This window comes from Bombyx mori, chromosome 7, assembly GCF_030269925.1.
Source record: "Bombyx mori chromosome 7, ASM3026992v2".
Lineage (NCBI taxonomy): Eukaryota > Metazoa > Arthropoda > Insecta > Lepidoptera > Bombycidae > Bombyx > Bombyx mori.
This window is the reverse complement of record NC_085113.1, coordinates 357,269-381,246: the sequence shown is the minus strand read 5'-3', so window position 1 is coordinate 381,246 and position 23,978 is coordinate 357,269. Positions and strand designations below refer to the sequence as shown.

The 23,978-nt window shown below is 46.7% G+C and overlaps 4 protein-coding genes across 4 annotated transcripts in view; all 4 read right to left on the bottom strand.

Annotated features, from left to right (window-relative positions):
• Nucleotides 1-5,035, bottom strand: part of LOC119628356 (uncharacterized) — a 31,505-nt gene extending 26,470 nt beyond the window's left edge. The window contains exon 1 of the mRNA XM_062669306.1: nt 5,001-5,035. The gene's annotated coding sequence lies outside the window, so the exon portion shown is untranslated. The remainder of the gene's footprint in view (nt 1-5,000) is intronic.
• Nucleotides 5,036-8,042: 3,007 nt separating this feature from the next.
• On the bottom strand, nt 8,043-9,655 carry LOC119628723 (uncharacterized). Its single transcript, XM_038012048.2, has 2 exons — nt 9,398-9,655; nt 8,043-9,111 (listed from the first exon to the last, which is right to left on the bottom strand). The coding sequence occupies exon 2, from the start codon at nt 9,101-9,103 to the stop codon at nt 8,255-8,257; it is 849 nt and encodes a 282-aa protein (XP_037867976.1). The 5' UTR covers nt 9,104-9,111; nt 9,398-9,655; the 3' UTR covers nt 8,043-8,254.
• Nucleotides 9,656-14,362: 4,707 nt separating this feature from the next.
• On the bottom strand, nt 14,363-16,290 carry LOC101738062 (uncharacterized). The gene is made up of 2 exons (XM_062669307.1): nt 15,905-16,290; nt 14,363-15,394 (listed from the first exon to the last, which is right to left on the bottom strand). Exon 2 carries the CDS (start codon nt 15,384-15,386, stop codon nt 14,580-14,582), a length of 807 nt encoding a protein of 268 aa, XP_062525291.1. The 5' UTR covers nt 15,387-15,394; nt 15,905-16,290; the 3' UTR covers nt 14,363-14,579.
• A 3,318-nt stretch (nt 16,291-19,608) lies between these two features.
• Nucleotides 19,609-23,114, bottom strand: LOC134199120 (uncharacterized). Its single transcript, XM_062669305.1, has 2 exons — nt 21,114-23,114; nt 19,609-20,640 (listed from the first exon to the last, which is right to left on the bottom strand). The coding sequence occupies exon 2, from the start codon at nt 20,630-20,632 to the stop codon at nt 19,826-19,828; it is 807 nt and encodes a 268-aa protein (XP_062525289.1). The 5' UTR covers nt 20,633-20,640; nt 21,114-23,114; the 3' UTR covers nt 19,609-19,825.
• Between the last annotated feature and the right edge of the window lie 864 nt (nt 23,115-23,978).

Sequence of the window (23,978 nt, the reverse complement as noted above, 5' to 3'; positions counted from 1 at the left end):
ATTCAGTGTTTAAATATTTGTTTATAATTTCTAACACAATTTGCAACAGATCCTGATATGAACTTTCACCTTCTTCGACTCCGAAAAAGAGCAAATTTTTCTTTCTCTTCAATCTCTCCATGTTATCTATTTTGTTTTTCTGCCATTATAATTTCTGTTCAAGCAACTCGGATTCAAGACTCAAGAGAAATTTATAGATTTTGTATTGTTTACACTACACTCTCTCTCAGTACACTCTTTCAATATCAAATCAAATCAAATCAAATCAAATCAAATCAAAAAAAAGTTTTTTTTTTATTTGATTTGGATTCGGAACTACTCGAGGCGAAAGAGCGAACGGATCACCTGAAGCGATACAGGTGAAGCGAATTGAGAATTTAAAGTGTTTTAAGTGTTCTAAGTGATAAATACGGTTTTAAGTTGTACTTTGGTGGAACATTTATTTATCGTGAACCCCAGCGCGTAACAATATGTATATATTATTATTTACTATTTACTCGTCTTCACTGACCCACTGACTGATTCTTCAACTCAGAGCCCCAGCCACTGAGTCATAAGCTTGGAATTATGTCGGGGAGGCATTGTTTGAGACGCTTTTGTCATCTCTCACTAACCAGTTGCCAGCAAAGTTCGTCCTCACCACAAAAGTGAAGCCTCTGCCTAGAACTCTACAGCCCGATACAAGACACCAGTGTAGTTCCCACAGCTGTAGATAGAGTCCGGTGTAGCCCAGTGCCCTGACATATCCTTCTACAAATATCGAAGAAACAAGACATCGAATTATCCGCGGCGCGCACCCCGGAGTTCCTCTGACACTGAGTTACACAAAGAACAGTAATTCATTAAATCAATGTTTTGGGAATTCGATCTACTATGTCTTATCGTCATGACGATATTTTGACCTTTTTCGTGTGCTACCAAATTAACGTCTGATTCTAAAACTGTTTGACTTGTTCATGTACTGATTGATTCACACTCGTTAATGAACGCGTGCGACATCTGTAAATATTGTTCTGGAACAAACAACCTAAAGTACTGCTAATTTTGTTAAAATATGTAACCGCTATGAGGAACTGTATCTATCCCGCGTTATCGAAAGAAGCGGTTTGAAGTCGTCGTGGCCTAACGGATAAGACGTCCGGTGCATTCGTGTTGAAGCGATGCACCGGTGTTCGAATCCCGCAGGCGGGTACCAATTTTTCTAATGAAATACGTACTCAACAAATGTTCACGATTGACTTCCACGGTGAAGGAATAACATCGTGTAATAAAAATGAAACCCGCAAAATTATAATTTGCGTAATTACTGGTGGTAGAACCTCTTGTGAGTCCGCACGGGTAGGTACCACCGCCCCGCCTATTTCTGCAGTGAAGCAGTAACGCGTTTCGGTTTGAAGGGTGGGGCAGCCGTTGTGACTATACTGAGACCTTAGAACTATATCTCAAGGTGTGTGGCGCATTTACGTTGTAGATGTCTATGGGCTCCAGTAAACACTTAACATCAGGTGGGCTGTGAGCTCGTCCACACATCTAAGCAATAAAAAAAATAAAAAAAGCGGACGATATCGGCATACATAAAGCCGGTATACCAAAAAATCATCCGACTAGCTTCCGCCCTATTAACCTACTCATGTCTCTAGGCAAACTGTACGAGCGTCCACTCTACAAACGTTGCAGAGACTTCGTCTCATCGAAGGTCATTCTCATCGATGAACAATTCGAATTTCACACAAATCACCCAAAATATGTATAACAGGTGCACCATCTCACGGAGCACATTCTCGAAGGGCTTAACCGACAAAAACCGTTCTACACGGGAGGCCTCTTCTTTGACGTCGCAAAAGCCGACAAAGTCTGGCACAACGGTTTGATTTTCAAACAAATTCAACATGGGCGATCCGGACAGTCTCGTGCTCATCATACGGACACTTTTTGTCGATGCTCGACTTTCGTGAGTTCACCATCTTGCAAAAGGAGGTGGCGGAACGAGAGAGGGAGAGCTCATCCCTCTCCGCACCTACCCGTCACCGCTGAGTCGGAGACCGAAGAACCGCGCGTTGCACTAACTGCACTCTAGCGTGCTACATGATAGCAGTTTCATAGAACTGCTGGGTAAGAGCAACCAGCTGGCGGTGTATTGCGTTCCGACCCAGCTGGCAGTCATTGACTATCGCCTCGACCATCCGTCGGTCGGGCGCCCTAGGGGTGGTACCGAAAGTCTTGTTCTAGTGTTGACTGTTGGAGCCCCCCTACTCTGATTGGGTTCTGATCGCGGGTGGAGATCGGACGACGGGTGAGTGCAAGGGGAATCGTTTGGTGAGTAGGGCCCTAAAGCATGCGCTGCCGAGGAGTAATAGAGCGACCGGTTGGCGTTGTATCGCGTCCCGACCCGGCAGGTTGGTTCTGGTCCAGCGAGGTATTCCGGGACACCAGCGGCACCGTCTGGGCGGCCTGACGGGCTACCGTACCGAGACGGCCGACGTTTCAGAGCCTTCAATTCGCCTCGAATGCTCCGTCGGCTGGGCGTTCTTGATCCGTTCTTCGGATGAGCCGCGCCGTCTGGTTGTAGTGTTGACCGCGGTAGCCCCCCTACCTCATCCGGGTTCTGACCTTGGAGGGGATCGGACGTCAGATGTAAGAGTGCAGGGGAGTCGTTTAGTGGGTGGGCCCTAAAACTCCATGGGCCCGCGGTCTGCTCTCAACACCTGCAGATTGTTGAGTCCCACATACGCCGCGCGCCCCCAAGGCGCGGTGACCTCGTAGGAGGTTCGGTCCCCGGCGAAATAGCTGATCTTGAGTTGTTAGGTTCCCTTTGGAGACGCCTGGGTAGCTGTAAGCAAATCCTACTCCTCCTGGCTGAGCCCGTGCCCGCCCACCTGTCGTGGTGAAATAAGAAAAGCCTCCGGGCTACCAGTCATCCTTCAACCATACGTAATAACACGTATTAATAATACATGGATTCTGTTAATAACATATACCGTGAATCCGCAATTTTAATATATCATAAACCGGAATCAACAAATGAAAAGGAATCAAGGAACAAATGTCGACAGTCCTTTAACAATTGTTTGTTCTACATTATGATCTGTGTGTTCCGTGGAGACTCTTCTAACATTTGTAGGAGACGACCGCGACACTGTCATTTCCATCTTAGCACTGTATCTTCCGCCTCAGGGAAAAGATTCATCATTTGAAAAGGGGCGCACCACGGGGATCTCTTCTGAAAGTGATTCTGTTACATTCTATCATGATGCAATGCAAATGCGCTCTCTCGGTGTTTCTTCAGAGGTGTGGAATTTACTATTTCTATTGACAACCAAGGTCTAAAGTGGACTTTTAGCGAACCCTCGTGGTAGGCAGCGCCCACGCTGTGTCTCCGGCGTTGTTGGTGTGCACGAGCAACGGCAACCACATACATCGGATGCTCTACTTTATGCTCGTACCAATGTGCTTTATATGGTCCAGGTAAACAAGAAATAAAACAACAACATTCGACAAGATTCATTCATTTCAATCAAAAAACACGTTATGTCTATAATTAAAATTGCTTTTACAGTTGAACCTCGGGTGTTATTGTCAATATTAAATTCCCAATGTTTAGAATTCTTTACAGTTTGCGTGGTCATGGCCGACTGCGTCTGGCATGGTCAGTATATAAAAGTCATTATAATTATCTCTACAACGCGCAAAATCCGAAGATAATACGTCATTCCTCTATTTGGTTCCTGAACTGTGAGAAAATAACATCAAGATCACGAATTCTTTTCTCGTGTTCCAGCTTCTCTTGGTCGTTATATACGTATGGTTTGCTGGTCGCGTTGGGATAGATGATGTAGGGCTGTTTTCCGGACATAAACCACGCTCCGTGTTTTATCTTGATCGGAGGCCTACAGATAAACACTGAGGTTGGGTTAGCTGGAAGACCTTCGATCTTTTTCGCACCGTCCGATGCCACAACATACGGGTGATCGTTCGCTCCGATGTAGTACAAGTTGTCATCCCAGTCCAACGCTATTCTCTCGGCATGCTCAGCTTCGTTGACCTTGATCTTCTTGGTGCCTTCCTCCGTGACCTTGTAGACGACGTGGTCTTCGGTCAGAATGTACAGGTCGTCGGTGCGGTTTTCTTTTACGATCCCGATGACGTTGTCACTCAGATTGCCGTACTTCTCAAGCTTCTCTGTTTCTGTGTCGTAAATGTAGATACCGTCCTTATTGCCCAAATAGGCGCGCGACTTCGGAAACTCATCAAAGACGGCTATGCCGTCTTCTAAAACTTTCTTCGCTTTGCCGTTCTTGTGGGCGTATATACTTTTATACTCTTTATTGTCATCCCTAGTTACGTAGTGCACGAGGAACGTTGTGGGGCCAAAATCGAACATTCCCCTGGAGTTGTCGGGATCCGAGCTGCTATTATTTCCGCTGGTGTCATACAGTGGATTGGTGATGTCATGGTTGCTGGAGTCAGTGTCGTAATCTTTTTGCGGCAATGAGTGAGAATCAGCCGTCTTCAGGCAGACCAGTAAGCCTGCCAGACAAACTAACAACACCCTCATCTTGGAATCTATAATTTCAACAAAAAGAGTCTTTAGTACTATAGAGGGGAAGGTGGGCGTCACGTCAGTCAGACATCACGTGGGGACCTGAGCGTCCCCCCGGCCCCCGCGTGCGCTCGTTACCCGGGTGACACTTTGGAGAAGGTCTCGAATGTGCGCCACTCAGTGTCACCCAATCAACAATGTTGTTTGACTGAATCTCTGAACTTGACACGATATGGAGTCCTATCCAGTTATTCATGGACGTTAATGTTAATATTTAATTAAGGTTTTAACCTTCAACTTTAATGCTCTAGTTGGTAGTTATGACTTCAACCTCATGTCTCAAGGCAGGCTTCCTGCTGTGGTCATTGGTTTAGTTTTCGCGCACTATTTGCATCCGTCTCAACCATTTACGAACATCTAAATACAGTAATCTAATACAGTAATAAGAACAATTACTTACCGTTTCGAGCAACAGAGCACGACTGAGACTTCTGGATTTGTGCGATCAGTATTTAAGAACCATAAAAGATGTTTAGAAAAACAACAGATACCCTTAAGGTCAAGTACATGTATCATTCATGAGACGTGCGCCGCGACTTTGCCCGCGTGAATTTAATGAATGTAATATTATGACACTCTGACCTTACTAAAGTGTAAACAAAACAATGTTTGATTCTAAAACTGTGTGTCTTGTTCATGTATCGATCGCTCAAACAGCTTAAGCTGCTAATTTTCTTGAAATATGTAACATTCTGATCCGAGCAACCGTCGCGTGCGGACGCACTTCCGTCGCGCTCGCTGCTCCTGTGCCCTCCTCCTCGTCCTCCGACTCGGACTCGGACATGAAGGTTGACCCATTCCCTGCCCTGGCAACAGATTGCTTCACCCTGGTCCAAAAGGGGAAGAAGCGTGCCACGCAGTCCCTGTCTCCCGCGACCACCAAAAATAGTAAAGCCGCGAACGCGTGCCCCCGACCACCGTGCCACAGTGTCGCCATGTCCGGTGACACAGTCAAAAACCCAGATCCCGTTCCCAGTAATCCTTCAAGAGGCCGCCTCGGATCGAGTCTCCCTGGAAGCTAAGGGCGAAAAATTAATTTCACCTGAGCCCGTAAACTAGGAACAGAATCAAAATTAAGGTACAAACACCCGACAACCACAGGGCCCGCTTCTTTTATCTCCGTAAGGAACGTTTAAGTTTTCGTACGTATACGCTCCAGGAGGAGCGTGAACTTCGTGCCGTGATACGCGGCATCCCCAAAGAGTTCAGTGCCGAGCTCTTCAAAGTCGACCTTCTTGAACAAGGCTTACTCGTCAATTCCGTGCACGGTATGCACAGTTGCCGCGGGAGGGAGCCATATAACATAGTTCTCGGCGCCCTCCGGCCTACTCGAGAGTGTAATTTTTTTTTATTGCTTAATGGTTGGACGAGCTCACAGCAGACCTGGTGTTAAGTGGTTACTAATAGACATCTACAACGTAAATTCACCACCCACCCTGAAATATAAGTTCTAAGATCTCAATATAGTTACAACGGCTACCCCACCCCTCAAATCGAAACGCATCACTGCTTCACGGCAGAAATAAGCAGGGTGGTGGTACCTACCCATGCGGACTCACAAGAGGTCCTATCACCAATAATTACGCAAATTATAATTTTGCGGGTTTGATTTTTATTACACGATGTTATTCCTTCGCCGTGGAAGACTACCTGTACCCGTGCGTACTCAGAAGACATCGTCCTACCACCAGTAAGGCGTCGGAACGGTACTTTGATAAGGCTATGCGTCATGATAATCGCCTTATCGTTGCCGCCGCTAACTACTCCCGAAATCCTGATCACGCAAGAGCTAGTCACCGTCGACGTCCTAGACACATCCTTACGAATCCATCAGCTCCAATAACTGTTGTATTAGACGCCTTCAACTCTAACACTAAGAGCGGGCTTAGGGACCCGATAACCGTACTCGTCGAACTCTTTCGTCGTCCTTTCCAGTTTCACCAGGACAGGTGGGCGAGCAAAGGCTCAGCCAGGAGGGGTGGGATTTGCTAACAGCTACCCAAACGCCTCCGAAGGAGACCTAACAGCTCAATAGTAGCTGCTTTGCGAATGAATCTACTACCGGATCGAAATCGCGACCCGCTGAGAAGATCCGGCGAGAAACTCAGCGAGCTGATTCTACTCCGCTTACAGATCATGGGGTAGAGTCTACCGAGAATAAACGCGGCACGGTCACGGACTGATTTTATATGCGGGCGGAATGTCATCGATGCATCCAGGGTAACGCCCAGGTACTTGACCTTCCTGGCCCAGGGTATGGGTTGTCTTAAGAGAGTAATCGGGGGTGTGAGATTCCTCCTCCTAATCCGGGAGGAAATCTGTGTGGAGCTTCCTCTCCGAAATAGCACCGCAGTACTTTTCGCTGGGTTGATGTCTATGCGCCATTTTCGGAACCACTGTCCTAGGGCTGCGCTCTGAAGCTTCTTCGCGATTAGGGACTTGTTTCTACTGGAATAGTAAACAGTCGTGTCGTCGACGAATAAAGCTAAATGGGTCGGCAGCGACTGGGGAATATCGTTAACGAATAAGCTAAATAGGAGGGGTGAGAGGACAGAGCCTTGCGGGACTCCAGCTGTGAGAGGTCGTAGGGAGGAGCGGGTTCCCTCGATTCGATATCGAAAAGAGCGGTTCAACAAGAAGTCCCGTATGATGAGCACGAGACTATCCGGCACGCCCATGTTGAATAGTTTGAAAATCAAACCGTTGTGCCAGACTTTGTCGAACGCTTTTGCGACGTCGAAGAAGAGAGCTCCCGTGTATAACGGTTTTGGTCGATTAAGCCCCACAAGAATGTGCTCCGTGAGGCGGTGAACCTGTTGTGCGCATGAGTGATTTGTACGGAATCCGAATTGTTTACCGATGAGAATGCCCTTGGATGAGACGAAGCCTCTGAGGCGTTTGTAGAGCAGACGCTCATACAGTTTGCCTAGAGACATGAGGAGGCTAATCGGCCGGTAGCTCGTCGGATGATTTTTTGGTTTACCGGGTTTATGTATGCCGATAACGTCCGCTTCTTTCCACACCGCGGGAAAGATACAGCTCGCCATAGCGGCATTGAAGATAGATGCCAACATCACAATGAGTTGGACGGGTAGAAGTTTAATAACGCGGTTGGATATACCGTCGGAACCAGGAGCCTTGCGAGGACGTAGGTCTTTGATCAAGTCTTTAACTTTCATCGGGGCGAGTCACGTGCTATCAAGAGGAGCAAATACGTTCTCTGGGTATTTCTTCACAGCTATGTGATTTACTTTTTCGAATGAGATCCAAGGTTTAAAATGGACTTTTAGCGAACCCTCATGGTAAGCAGCGTCCAGGCTGTGTCTGCGGCCTTGTAGGTGTCCACGAACGACGGCAACCACATACATCTGATGCTCTAATTTATGCTCCTAATAATATGGTTTCTGTATGGTCCAGGTAAACAAGAAATAAAACAACAACATTCCACAAGATTCGTTCATTTCCATCAACACGTTATTTCTATAAGTAAAATTTCTTTTACAGTTTGACCTCCAGTTTGTTATTGTCCCTATTAAATTCCCAAAGCTACGAATTCTTTAGTTTTCGTGTTCATGGCCGACTGCGTCCGGCACGGTCAGTCTGTAAAAGTCATTTTAATTATCTCTACAACACGCGAAACCCGAAGATAATACGTTATTCCTCTGCTTGATTCCTCAATTGTAAGAAAATAAGTTGGAGAGCACGAATTCTTTTCTCATATTCCAACTTCTCTTGGTCGTTGAATACGTATGGTTCGCTGGTCGCATTGGGATAGATGATGTACGGCTGTTTTCCGGACATAAACCAGGATCTATGTTCTGTCGTGATTGGAGCCCTAGAGAACGACGCTGAGGTTGGATTAGCTGGAAGACCTTCGATCTTCTTCGCACCGTCCGAAGTGACAACATACGGTTGATTGTTCGCTCCGATGTAGTACAAGTTGTCATCCCAGTCCAGCGCTATTTGCTCAGCATGCTCAGCTTCGTTGATTTTGATTTTCTTGGTGCCTTCCTCGATGACCTTGTAGACGACGTGGTCTTCCGTCAGAATGTACAGGTCGTCGGTGCGGTTCTCTTTTAAGATCCCGATGATGCTGTCACTCAGATTGCCGTACTTCTCAAGCTTCTCTGTTTCTGTGTCGTAAACGTAGATACCGTCCTTATGGCCCAAATAGGCGCGTGACTTCGAAAACCAATCTGAGAAGGCCCTGCCGCCTACTAAGATTTTTTTCACTTTGCCGTTCTTGTGGGCGTATATACCCTTGTACTCTTTCTTGTCACCCCTAGTTACGTAACGCACGATGAATATTGTGGTGTTAGAATCAAAGATTCCGCTGGAGTTGTCGGGGACCGAGCTGCTATTATTTCCGCTGGTGTCATTCAGTGGATTGGTAATGTCAGGTTTGCTGGAGTCAGTGTCGTAATCCTTTTGCGGCAATGAGTGAGAATCAGCCGTCTTCAGGCAGACCAGTAAGCCTGCCAGGCAAACTAACAGCACCCTCATCTTGGATTCTATAATGTCAATAAAAATAGTCTTTAGTACTATAGAGGGGAAGGTGAGCGTCACGTCAGTCAGACATCACGCGGGGACCGGAGCATCCCCCCGGCCCCCGCGTGCGCTCGTTACCCGGGTGACTTAATTTAAAACCCTCTATTTCAATGCAGTTGGTAGTTATGACTTCGACCTCATGTCTCAAGGCAGACTTCCTGCTGCGGTCATGGGCTCAGTTTTTGCGTATTCTTTGCATCTATCTCAAACTTTAACAAACATCTAAATACAATAAGAACAGTGACTTACCGTTTTGAGCAACAGAGCACGACAGACGCTTCTGTATTTGTCCGATCTGTATTTAAGAAACATAAAATATGTTTAGAAAAACAACAGATACCCTTGAGGTCAAGTACATGACGTATCATTCACGAGACGTGCGCCGCGACTTCGCCCGCGTGAATTTGCAATTCTTCTAAATGAATGAAATTTAAGCGGAGAGCGTTGTTTCTCACTTTCTCTTGTGTATAAACTACTAACAGTCGTAATTGTTATCGTAATCGTATTGCAGTGTTGGCCGAGTGATTGAGAACATGGCAAAATAATCTCAGGGGTCAGGTTTCCGATGCGTGTTGAGTTGCTGGAGGGCCACGATCTCTCGTACCTCATCTGTACCTACATAATATACCTAGTCTTGCCATAAATACTGAGACAAAGGAAAAAAAAATCTATTGCAAATAACATTTATTACTTTTACAGTGTGTTAGTTTAATACATAAATATAAAACAATTAAAGTATAAAAAGCTTATTCGGTTTTAGGGACTCCAAATTATCATGGCGTTTAGAGCAAGCCGTACTCTCTAAAACTGACCATAAATCAGAATCCAGCGGATTTAGATCGGGACTAGACGACGGCCAGTCTTCAGCTCCGATGAAGTCCGAAACGTTCGTTTCCAACCAAGACTGCGTAGACCGAGCTTTATGACCTGGCGCCGAGTTTTGCTGGAAGGGCCATTCTTGATTATTGAACATGTTGCTGCTAAGGGGCTTCACTGCCTTCCCAAGAATAGTATCTTGATACACTTGTGTCGATGTTTTGATACCTTTTTCACAAAGGTATGGCTCAGTCACTCCTTCATAGCTAATACCCCACCAAACCATCACTGAAGTCGGATAGTGCCCACGTTGCACTCTGTCGACTAATTGAGAAGCTTCCTTAGAGCTTTAAGCATAAATACGGTCATTTTGTTTGCTCAATTGTAAAAAAATTCTCATCCGTAAACAAAAATTTTCTATGACCTCCCTTTGCGTACCGCTTCAGTTGTTTCGATTTTACCACCCTATTCTCTTTTAAATTATCAGTTAAGAAATGACCAGTACGTCTCTTATAGGCTGCAAGTCCTAAGTCATCTTTTAAAATACGCGACATGGTTCTAGGTGTTATCTTCATCTCCCGAGATAAAATATTTTGCTTTCGGACAGGATTTCTTCGAATTATTTCCCTTACTGCTTTGACCACCTTTTTTCGTACGAACACTACGTGGACCGCCAGATCTTTTTCTGTCACAAACAGAGGAGGTCTCATTGCACCTATTAATAGCCCGATACACAAACATTTTACTAATACCAAGCGTATGGAGAGTTTGAAAAATTGCATTTGGCTCCATACCTACTTTGTGTAATGCAATCACAGCGATTCGGTTCTATTTATCACCCCACTCCATTTTAATATCGCAAAATATTGTACAATGTATTGGCGCCAAAATGAGAAATCTCAATGAGCAATAACATAAAAATGAGAGATTTCTAAATTCAAATGTAATATTTTGTTTATTTGTAATTGTAACAGTAATTATTATGGCCAGACTAAGTATAGGTACTATTTACTCGCCCTTACTGTATCACTGGCTGATGCTTCAACTCAGAGCCATTCTCATCTCTTTCTAACCAGTTGCGAGCAGGGTTCGTCCCCACCATAAATGTAAAGCCGCTGCCTAGAGCTCTACAGCCCGGTACAAGGCACCAGTGTACAGTTCCCACACCCGGTATAGAGTCCGGTGTACCGCCGTTACATATAGCTGCAGCGCGCGCCCCGGAGTGCCTCTGACACTGAGTTACACATAGCGGTATGTGCCCTCGTCGGGGCCGACAATAACTCGTTAAATCAATGATTAGGAAATTGGTCTACGGTGTCTTATCATCATGATGACACTCTGACCCTACTCAAATGTAATCAAAACAACGCCTGATTCTAAAACTGTTTGACTTGTTTATGTACTGACTCACACTCCTTAATGAACGTGAGCGACATCTGTGAATACTATTCTGGATCAAATAACCTAAACCACTGCTAATATTGTTAAACTAAGTAAACCAATATAACATAAAATATTTATTAATAATAAATAATACATGGACTCTGTTAATACTGTATACCGTAATTTTAATACACCATAAACCGGAATAATAATTTATTTAGAACAGCGACATCTGTACGTAGGTATCATCATCATCATCATCATCATCATCATCAGCCTTTATCTGCCCAGTGCTGGACATAGGCCTTCTCCAACGCCTTCCACATAATGCAGTCCTCCGCCTTCCGCATCCAACGTAGGTATCGGAACTAAGTAACTAGGGATGATTCTCCGTGTTGCCGCTAGAGGCGCCACCGGCGGGCATGTAGTCGAACAGCACCGCCTTCCTGTTGTAGCCGCATCTGAATAATATGTTCCACGCCACGTCTTCGGGACTAGCGCCGGGCTGCTCGGCGCACGCCTCCAGCACCTGCAACCGACCCCACCCGAGTACTGAATTTGGACTGAACCTTTTTTTTTTTTTCGGGTAGAGTGCCGAACCTCCTACGAGGTCCCCGCGCAAAAGGGGCGCGCGGGGTATGTGAGACTCAACGGTCTGCATGGTGTTGTGAGCAGACCGCGGGCCCAAGGAATTTAGGACCCACCCACTAAACGACTCCCCTGCACTCTTACACCCGACGTCCGATCCCCTCCGAGGTCAGAACCCGGATGAGGTAGGGGGGGCTACCGCGGTCAACACTACAACAAGACGGCGCGGCTCACCCCAAGGACGCCCAGCCGACGGAGCCTTCGAGGCGAATCGAAGGCTCTGAAACGTCGGCCGTCTCGGTACGGCAGCCCGTCGGGCCACCCAGACGGTGCCGCTGGTGTCCCGGAATACCCCGCTGGACCAGAACCAGCCTGCCGGGTCGGGACGCGATACACCGTCGACCGGTCGCTCTATTCACTCCACGGCAGCGCGCTAGAGTGCTGGTAGCGCGCCGCGCGGCCTCACCCCCTCAGGTCTCCCCTTGACCTTCACCGGGGGGAGGCCGCTACCTACAGGGGCCCGGGACGTACGGGCGTATTCCCGTCTCCGGCCCCCGGCTCGACGGCGACGGATCGGTGCGGAAAGGGAAGAGCTCTCCCTCTCTCGCTCCGCCGCCTCCTTTTGCGAGATGGTGGACTCGCAGAAGTCGAGCATCGCCTTCCAGGACGCGTCGCTGCCAAGCATCGTAGCCACGACGCGCGGCAGCGAGAGGTCCTCTCCAATGACCGCGACGAGGGCGGCGCGTTGCTCGTCGAATCCAGAGCAACGCGCCAATGTGTGTTCCGCTGTGTCTTCCTCGTCGCGGTCCGCGCAGTGGTGGCACTGCGCAGTCGGTTCCCTTCCGGCTATTTTGAAAATGTACCGGCCAAAACAACCATGGCCGGTCAACATTTGCGTCAGCCGGAAGGTGAGGCATCCGCGGTCGCGGCCCACCCAGTCCGCGAGGACCGGACAGACCGCCTCGTCGGTACGGAGGCCGGCCGACAGGTCCGCCAAGCGGCGAGACCACGCCTCCAGCACGGACCGCCGAGAGTGAGCCTCCGCGCTCGAACTACACCTTCGCTGGGGCGCCCTTCCCCCCTAGAGCGGAGGTCGCTACGCCACCGGTAATCGGCAGCGAGCGCCTCCGCCTCCAGGTCCCAGGGTGGCGCCCCGGCGAGCAAGCACGCCGCGTCGAAGGAGACGGTGTGGTATCCTCGGATCGCCCTGACCGCAATCGCGCGCTGCGGACGTCACAGCGCCGCGACGTTCTTGCGGGTCAGGGCGTGGCACCATACGGGAGCGCCGTATAGTGCCATCGACCGCACCACCCCCATGACGCCGTGATACTCCAGCGCCCCCGCGATCACCGACCAGGGCAGGGTGTTGAAGGCGTTCCTTACATCTAAGGATAACGCCATCGCCACCCCGCCCCGGGATACGGCTTCGTCGGAGAGAGCATGCACGCGCAAAATCGCGTCTATCGACGAGCGGCCCTCTCTGAAGCCGTATTGCTCCGCCAAAAGATCGGGACCCGTCTCGGTCAGGTGCCGGACGATGCGGGCTGCGACGATCCTCTCGAGCATCTTGCCCGCTTCGTCCAGCAACACGATGGGGCGATAGCCCGCGGGTGAGTCCGCGGGGCGCCCGTCCTTCCGCAGAAGGACCAGTCTGCCCGTCTTCCATTTCGACGGGAACCGTCCCCTCGAAGGCCAAGCTCCAGACCCGTCTGTGAACGCCGTCAGGGCCGGGGGCCGCGTATTTCGCTCTCATTTTGGACACGGCCGCATGGATCTCCACCCCCATGATAGGAGGAGGGGGCACCTCGGCAGCGGGAACGCGGCGGCGTGCCCCACGTGGCGTCCATCTGGGGCGGCTCAAAGTCCCCTCCCGCTGCCGGCGGGAAGAGTGCCGCAACAATTTCCCGCAGCTGCTGAGGCTGGAGCCGCTCGGTCACCGGGAGCGCCCACGGCTGCAGTTTCCTACGAACCATCTTGTATGGGCGCCCCCAGGGATCTTCGTCGAGCGACTCCAAGAGAGTCTTCATGCTCTGCTTCTTGGCCTCGCCGATGGCCAGCTGCAACGCCGTCTGCTTTTTACGACAGTCAGCGTGCAGCCGGGCCGCCGTGCAACCTAACCCATGAATCAGCTCGCTGAGTTTCTCGCCAGATCTTCTCAGCGGGTTGCGATTCCGATCCGGTAGTAGATTCATTCGCGGAGCAGCTGCTCTTGAGTTGTTAGGTCTTCGGAGGCGCTCGAGTAGCTGTTAGCAAATCCCACCCCTTTTGGCTGAGCCTTTGCTCGCCCACCTGTCCTGGTGAAACTGGAAAAGCCTCCGGGCCACAGTAATCATTCAATCATAAAAAAAAAAAAAATCGTATGCTCTACTTTATGCTCATAACAATATGCTTTATGTGGTCTGGGTAAATAAGAAATAAAACAAAACATTCAACAAGATTCGTTCATTTCAATCAAAAACACGTTATTTTTACAATTAAAATTACTTTTACAGCTTAACCCCGAGTTCGTTATTGTTATTATTAAATTCCCAATTTTTCGAATTCTTTACAGTTTTCGTGGTCATGGCGGACTGCGTCCGACACGGTCAGTCTGTAAAAGTCATTTTAATTTTCTCTACAACACGTGAAATCCGAAGATTATTATTTATTCCTCTGTTTCGTTCCTCATCTGTAAGAAAATAGCATCGAGATCACGAATTCTTTTCTCATATTCCAACTTCTCTTGGTCGTTGAACACGTACGGTTCGCTGGTCGCGTTGGGATAAATAATGTAGGGCTGTTTTTCGGACATAAACCACGCTCCGTGTTTTATCTTGATCGGAGGCCTAGAGATTAACGTTAGGGTTGGGTTAGCTGGAAGACCTTCGATCTTCTTCGCACCGTCCGAAGCGACAACATACGGTTGATTATTCGCTCCGATGTAGTACAAGTTTTCATCCCAGTCCAGCGCTATTTTCTCAGCATGCTCAACTTCGTTGACCTTGATTTTCTTAGTGCCTTCCTCGATGACCTTGTAGACGACGTGGTCTTCCGTCAGTATGTACAGGTCGTCACTGCGGTTCTCTTTTGCGATCCCGATGACGTTGTCACTCAGATTGCCGTACTTCTCAAGCTTCTCTATTTCTGTGTCGTAAACGTAGATACCGTCCTTATTGCCCAAATAGGCGCGCGGCTTCGGAAACTCAACAAAGATGGCCATGCCGTCTTCTAAAACTTTCTTCGCTTTACCGTTCTTGTGGGCGTATATACTTTTGTCCACTTTATTGTCATCCCTAAATACATGGCGCACGAAGAACGTTGTGGGGCCAAAATCGAACAATCCGCTGGAGTTGTCGGGATCCGAGCTGCTATTATTTCCGCTGGTGTCGTAGTCCTTTTGCGGCAATGAGTGAGAATCAGCCGTCTTCAGGCAAACCAGTAAGCCCGCCAGGCAAATTAACAGCACCCTCATCTTGGAATCTGCAATGTCAATATAAGAAGTCCTTAGAGGGGAACTATAGAGGGGAAGGTGGGCGTCACGTCAGTCAGACATCACGCGGGGACCGGAGCATCCCCCCGGCCCCCGCGTGCGCTCGTTACCCCCGGGTGACACTTTGAAGAAGATCTCGAGTGTGCGCCACTCAGTGTCAACTAATCAACAATGTTGTTTGACTGAATGTCTGAACTTGACACGAACTGGAATCCTACTAAGTTTTTCACGGACATTAACCTTAATATTTTATTTAAAATCCCTTACTTTAATGGGCTCAGTATTCTTTGCATCCATCTTAAGCATTGACCGTCTAAATACATCTTCAAACGAGGCTTGTGGAGAGTATTAAGCAGTAGGCAGCGGCTTGACTTTGCTCCGGGCATTATTGCTGAAGTTCATGAGCGACGGTAACCACTTACCATCAGGTGGGCCGTACGCTCGTCTGCCTAAAAAGGCAATAAAAAAAACATCTGAATAGAATAAGAACAGTGACTTACCGTTTCGAGCAACAGAGCACGACTGAGACTTCTGTGTTTGTCCGATCTTTATTTAAGAAACATAAAAGATGTTTAGAAAAAACAGCAGATACCCTTGAGGTCAAATCGTATTTGAAGTACATACTATATCGTTCACGAGAGGTGCGCCGCGACTTCGCCCGCGTTCACTTTAATAAAGTACCTATATGACAGGTACAGTATGGGTCAAGTGATTCCATTTATCATGACACAAACTAACCTAGGTGTTAATATTATATGTGTTAACCCAAGACATTAAGAATATTTGTGTTAAATTTACCCGTTCTTTAAATCGGCTCAGACGTTTTTACTTGATTGCTATTTGCGTATTATGGTGTGCACTACTCTTACAGTTCAAGCCAACACCATACTATTACTGTAGAGCACATAATGATAGAATGTCCTGTCTTTGGTAGAGAAAGGTATGATACAGAAAATCTCATAGATTATGAGATTAAAGTAGAAAATATTTGTAAAATAGTAGAAAATAAGTACATTAGAGATAAGTTTTTAGAATTTTGTAAAAATGTAGCAAAGAAGGTGATTAATAGAAATAGATAAATAAGGTAAGTTAAGATATATATGGTGAACATATATGTTAGTAACTTAGTTTTAAAATAGATAAATAATAGGAAAATAAGTATTGTGAATATAGAAATAAGTATTAGAGATGTAAATAAAAGAAAACCTTTCCCAACTCCTGATATGGAGATAGAATGAAAGACGATGAATGAATGAATGAGGATGATAGTGAGTGTGAAAAGAAAACAGGGTGAATTGATATGAAAGGAGAAATGTAAAAACAGACTCCGACATAACGTCGGAGGTAAGACGCGACGCCCTGTGATGACGGGTGAAAAAAAAAAAAAAACACCATACTATTAAGGCTATTAAAACTTTCTATTATACTGCTCGAATTAATTTTCTTAAATTTAAAAAATTCATTACATTTGTTGACATGGTTATGCAATAATATTTCAGCTGCTGTGGGGGATGAATTTAGAGAAGTGGTAGTTGAAACTGGAATGTCAGAGAAGAACTTTTCAAAAGCATTAGCCATATCTTCATGACTACCAATTTATCGTCTATTTATATTGAGAATTCTTGATGGCTATTTCCGACTTTTCCACTTTCTCTACCAATGATGTTCCAAGTCATTTTTATCTTGTCAGGGGCATTTTTTATTAAGTCACTTAAATGTAAAGATTTTGCCGCTAAACAAACTTTTCTAAATAGTTTTGAATAGTTCCTGACATATTGATGAAATGTTTCATCATTATTATAAACTTTTTCAGAGTACAGATCATACAACTTTTTTCTACTTTTTTACACTCCAGTGGTGGCCCACTCGCTGAACACCGTTTTGTTTTTTAATGTTACAGTTTTAGGAATAAATACATCAGTAAAGACCAAATTAATTCTCTCAAACATATTCTGGTATGACAAATTTGGGTTTTTGTTTAAAATAATTTCTGAATGTTTTTGCTTAATATTATTTCTAAGCTTCTCAATTCGTTTTTTATTAATAGGAACAATCACAAGAGTATTTTTATCTTTAGAATTCATATTAGATTCAAAAGACACAAATTGTCCACCATGGTCTGATGTTAACTGATTATTATTTTTTTTGTTAATCGGTGTTACATTTGTAAATATGTTATCTAAACATGTTGCCGATGTGGTCGTTGTCCTAGTAGGCTCTAAAATAAGTTTGGGAGGTTATATGACTTTAACAATGTTCTGAATCTAATAGTGGTATTTGTGTTTTCTAAAAGATTAATATTAAAATGACCACACACAAAAATTTGTTTATTAGAGACAGAAAGCTTTAGCAATACATTTTCCAAAATATTTTCAAATGAATCATATAACGCATCAGGAGGTCTGTACACACTTACAACAATGACTCGCTCAAGCTCTACACATGCCATTTCAATAATCCGTTCCACAGAGAGGCTCACAATGTCTCTACGTTCCTTACATTTATAATCTTTATTAACAATAATCAGTGAGCCATCTTGTATAGCATTCTCTCTGCAGAAGGAACTCACAACCTGGTGATTTTTAAAATTCATATTTTTTAAGCCAATATTCAGTTACACATAGAACATTGACTTTATTATAATCACCTCCCCTTCACATTGTGATTTGTATGGGCTCCCGTCACCGCTGTGCGGCGGGGGGACTGCAAGTTTGTCTGTTTATTTGTGCTCGTAAAAATGATGAGCTTAATCGCAGGATAAGCAGACACAGGTAAGCATGTCTACAGTTGGAAACCTCTTGAATAAGCCTCTGACCTTTACTGAGTTCGTGGGCCACAGCGGATACTCCCGCGAGGTCGGCTGCCAGTTCGTCTGCGTTAGACAGGAATGAACATTGGCCGAATTGTATTTGAAACAAAATTCGTTATATCATCCCAAGTGTGAGGTGCACACTACATCACTAAAATTAAAAAATAATAATTGCGCAATCTGGATACTACGAAATTTTTTAATTAGGTAAACATTAGCCGCGGCTCCGGCTCCGTATCGAGAATTATTGTTGATAGTACGAAATCTAAAGTGCTAGTCAAGTTCAATTGATAAACTAATCACTTGAACAAACAGGAGTGTAGAAACTAAATTGAAGACAATATACTACAATACAATAACAATATATTACATAATAACGGCAGTTTTATTTGTCAAGGTTAGCGGCGACATTACACGCCCTTGTCCATGGACTGCACTAAGAGCAGCGGCTCTCTTCCTGCGACTATAGGCAAGTAAATAACTAGCAATCAGGTATAGTGAGTACTTCCGTCAACCGGAGAATCTCTGAAATCGTCGCGACCCAAAGGACAATCATTCGCTGTATTGATATCGACCGTTGTGACTGTGCCGGTACTCAAAACCAACTTTTCTAATGAAATACATGCTCGACACATCTTCACGAATGACTTCCACGATGAATTCTTCTTCTTCTCAGTCGTTCACTCCTGGCGGAGTGGTCGTGGTTACGTAAGTCTTAATATTTGGTTGCGGCTTTTGAGAGACTTCTCCATCTTTCTCTATTTGTGGCGGTACGTGTACACTCAGTAAGGGAACTCTTCGTAGATAACTTAACCAAGTCTGTCCATAACCATAACCATATATATATGATTACCCACATGATGAATAGCATCGTGTAAAAACCAAACCCGGAATACTAACTTGTAATTTTCGTATAATGCTGGTAGAGCGTCTTGTGAACGGGCATAGGTAGGTAGTTGCAGTAGCAGTAGTAGTACTAATAGGTGATAGTAGTAGTAGTAGTAGTAGTAGTAGTAGTAGTAGTAGTAGTGGTGATAGTAGAAGTGATTCTGTCACGTTCTATCAAACTAAACAAATGTGCTCTCTGGGTACTTCTTCAAAGCTATGGTATTTACTTTTTCCAATGAGATCCAAGGTCTAGTGGACTTTTTTTTTATTTTTTATTCCTTTGATGGTTGGACGAGCTCACAGCCCGCCTGGTGTTAAGTGGTTACTGGAGCCCATAGACATCTAAATCGTAAAAACTTTTAGCGAACTCTCATCGTAGGCAGCGTCCAGACTGTGGCCTTGTTGGTGTCCACGAGCGACGGCAACCACATAAATCGGATGCTCTACTTTGAGCTCGTAATAATGTGCTTTATATGCTCCAGGTAAATAAGAAATAAGACAACAACGTTCCACAACAATCATTCATTTCATACAAAAACACGATATGTCTATAATTAAAATTACTTTTACAGCTTAACCTCGGGTTTGTTATTGTCACTATTAACTTCCCAATTTTTCGAATTATTTACAGTTTTCGTGGTCATGGCCGACTGCGTCCGACACGGTCAGTCTGTAAAAGTAATTTTAATTATCTCTACAACACGCGAAACCCGAAGATAATACGTTATTCCCCTGCTTGCTCCCTCACTTGTAAGAATATAGCTTCGACAGCACGATTTCTTTTCTCATATTCCAACTTCTCTTGGTCGTTGAATACGTATGGTTTGCTGGTCGCGTTGGGATAGATGATGTAGGGCTGTTGCCCGGAAATAAACCACGCTCCGTGCTCTATCGTGATCGGAGGCCTGGAGATTAACGCTGAGGTTGGGTTAGCTGGAAGACCTTCTATCTTCTTCGCACCGTCCGAAGCGACAACATACGGTTGATTGTTCGCTCCGATGTAGTACAAGTTTTCATCCCAGTCCAGCGCTATTTGCTCAGCATGCTCAGCCTCGTTGACCTTGATCTTCTTGGTGCCTTCCTCGATGACCTTGTAGACGACGTGATCTTCCGTGAGAATGTACAGGTCGTCACTGCGGTTCTCTTTTACGATCCCGATGATGCTGTCACTCAGATTGCCGTACTTCTCAAGCTTCTCTGTTTCTTTGTCGTAAGCGTAGATACCGTCCTTATTGCCCAAATAGGTTCGCGGGTTCGGAGGCCAATCTGAGATGGCAAGGCCGTCTTCTAAAATTTTTTTTACTTTGCCGTTCTTGTGGGCATAGATGCCCATGGACTCTTTCTTGTCATTCCTAGTTACGAAACGCACAATAAACGTTGTGGTGTTAGAATCGAGGTTTCCGGTGGAGCTGTGGGGATCCGAGCTGCTATTATTTCCGCTGGTGCCGTAATCCTTTTGCGGCAATGAGTGAGAATCAGCCGTCTTCAGGCAGACCAGTAAACCTGCCAGGCAAACTAACAGCACCCTCATCTTGGAATCTATAATGTCAATAAAAACAGTCTTTAGTACTATAGAGGGGAAGGTGAGCGTCACGTCAGTCAGACATCACGTGGGGACCGGAGCGTCCCCCCGGCCCCCGCGTGCGCTCGTTACCCGGGTGACACTAGTAACTTTAGTGGTGGTAGGACCTCTTATAAGTCTGCATGGATAGGTACCACCACCCTGCCTATTTCTGCCGTGAAGCAGTAATGTGTTTCGGTTTGAAGGGTGGGTAGCCGTTATAACTATACTGAGACGTAGAACTTGTATCTCAAGGTGGGTAGAGCATTTACACACATATAAGCAATAAAAAAAAAACTCTTGAAAAGATCTCGAGTATGCGCCACTAAGTGTCAACTAATCAACAATGTCATGACTGAATCTATGAACTTGACACGATTTGGAGTCCTATCCAGTTGTTCATGGACGTTAATGTTAAGTCTAAATACAATAAGAACAGTGGCTTACTTACCGTTTCGAGCAACAGAGCACGACTGACGCTTCTGTATTTGTCCGATTAGTATTTATGAAACATAAAAGATGTTTAGAAAAAACAGCAGATACCCTTGAGGTCAAATCGTATCTGAAGTACATACTATATCGTTCATGAGAGGTGTACCGTGACTCCCGCGTTCTTTTTAACAAAGTACCTAGATAATAGGCCCAGTATGGGCCGAATGATTCCATTCATCATAATACAAACTAACCTACGTGTTAATATTGTATGTGTTAACCCAAAACATTAAGAATATTTGTGTTAAGTTTACCCGTTTTTTAAATCCGTTCAAACGTTTTTAATTAATTGATATTTTCGTATTATTGTGTGCACTACTCTTACAGTTCAAACCAATACCACACTGTATGAACACAACGACAACAAAAAAAACTATCTCATTAATTTATTGAGAACATGGCAAGATAATATCAGGGTTCAAGTTGCGGGTGCGTGTCCAGGTGGAGGGCAGCCGGCCTCGACCTCTCATACCTCACCTGCCATTCCGATTCAGGCACCCGTCACGTGCGGACGTTCTCGTAGATCGTTCGATCGCCCGACCTCGATTCGTGGTACATCTGGTGTCCACGTCTTTTATCGGAAGTGACTACGTGTGATAATAGGTCATTATTCGTGGTACATCTGTGGCCCAGATGTGCCACTGATGTGTACTTCTAGGAATTTCTACCTGCGCCTAATTGCAAGGCATTGCGGCCCTGGATCAATGTAGAACCATTAATAAAATCCCTATAATCGTTTCCGCCAATTTAGTGTCACCGACGCAGGGACCTCGCCGTAAAGTGAGCTCGTGTTTAAGTTCCGGGGCAGCTCCAACTGGGCAGTCAGAAGAAATGGAGTTCTCTCCAGCTAACACTCTGCTCGCGGAATTTTTACGGGAAAAATACCCAGCCCTCGAATCAAAATTTTTAGCTTACAAAGCTAAAGGCGCCGTGAAACCTCCTGCGCTGTACGCCGCAGCTTCTGTCGCTCCCACCGCTCCCGTGTCACCGATACTCGCTAGCAAAGCTCCCTAGTCAACCAGTGTGGTCTCAGTTCCAGTACAGCGTTCTTCCGCGGCATCCGCGCCGCCCCGCGTCGTCCACTGATCCCAAGCATATGTCCGGGGCTTCCGTCGTGGCCGCCGCTCCCGCGCCCTCTAAAATACCCGACTGCAGGTCGCCTGCACCCTCCTCTTCATTCGACTCGGAGTCGGACATGGAGGTCGGCTCTTCCCTTGCCCCCTCGACTAATGGATTCACAGTGGTTCAAAAAGGTAAAAAGCGCACTGCGGAAGCCTGAGCTCTCGCGGCCGCCGAAGCAAGCAAAGCCGCGAATGCATCGCGACTCCGCGAGTAATCCTTGAAGAGAAGGCAGCTTGGAACCGAGTTTCCCTGGCCATTAAGGCCAAAAATATATATTTCGTGAGCGCCCATAACCTCGTGAACGGGATTCAAATAAAGGTAACGACATCCGACGACCATAGGGCACTCTCCTCTTACCTCCGCAAGGAGCGTATAAGTTTCCATACGTATACGCTCGAGAAGGAGAGCGAATTCCATGCGGTCATAAGTGGCATTCCTGAAGAGTTGGAAGCTGAGCTCGTCAAGGTCGACTTTCTATATCAAAGACTACCTGTCAACTCCGTGCATCACATGCATGTGGTGGTGGTACCATCATTTAACTGAAGAGCCCTGCATTGCATCCCACTCGATCCTCCCGCGCTCGCTAGCATCGAAGCATCAGGGTGCCGAATCTCACTGTCGGGACACTCGTCGCGTCCATTTATTTTCCACCTGATAAGATCGTTTTAAGCAGTGATAACGAGGCGCTCCTCGGCATGGAAAGCTTTGTCGTTCTGGTGGGCGACATAATCTGTAAACACATCATTTGGAACTCGCATACCACAGCCCCCAACGGCAGACGCGTCGACGCGTTAGTCGATGATATAACTTTCTATATCGTCGTTCACACGTTCGACACCGACTCACTACCCGCTAAATATCACGCAGCGCCTGGATATACTCAACATAGCATTATAAAAAACGTAATTCTGCGGTTACGTTCGATCGAAGTAGTTTCAGAGTTAGACTCAGACCACCGTCTCGTTATGAAACTCGGTCGTACTCCCGATTCGGTTCCCGTCACGAAAACTTTGGTGGATTGGCACACACTGGGCATCAACCTTTTTTTTTTTTTTTTTTTTTCGGGTAGAGGGCCGTACCTCCTACGAGGTCCCCGCGCAAAAGGGGCGCGCGGGGTATGTGAGACTCAACGATCTGCATGGTGTTGTGAGCAGACCGCGGGCCCAAGGATTTTAGGACCCACCCACTAAACGACTCCCCTGCACTCTTACACCCGACGTCCGATCCCCTCCGAGGTCAGAACCCGGATGAGGTAGGGGGGCTACCGCGGTCAACACTACAACCAGACGGCGCGGCTCACCCCAAGGACGCCCAGCCGACGGAGCCTTCGAGGCGAATCGAAGGCTCTGAAACGTCGGCCGTCTCGGTACGGCAGCCCGTCGGGCCGCCCAGACGGTGCCGCTGGTGTCCCGGAATACCCCGCTGGACCAGAACCAGCCTGCCGGGTCGGGACGCGATACACCGTCGACCGGTCGCTCTATTCACTCCACGGCAGCGCGCTAGAGTGCTGGTAGCGCGCCGCGCGGCCTCACCCCCTCAGGTCGCCCCTTGACCTTCACCGGGGGGAGGCCACCACCTACAGGGGCCGGGACGTACGGGCGTATTCCCGCCTCCGGCCCCCGGCTCGACGGCGACGGATCGGTGCGGAAAGGGAAGAGCTCTCCCTCTCTCGCTCCGCCGCCTCCTTCTGCGAGATGGTGGA

Bases quoted from the DNA above. Each gene is read 5' to 3' on its own strand.
- LOC119628723 (XM_038012048.2), bottom strand. From the start codon at position 9,103: ATGAGGGTGCTGTTAGTTTGCCTGGCAGGCTTACTGGTCTGCCTGAAG.
- LOC101738062 (XM_062669307.1), bottom strand. From the start codon at position 15,386: ATGAGGGTGCTGTTAATTTGCCTGGCGGGCTTACTGGTTTGCCTGAAG.
- LOC134199120 (XM_062669305.1), bottom strand. From the start codon at position 20,632: ATGAGGGTGCTGTTAGTTTGCCTGGCAGGTTTACTGGTCTGCCTGAAG.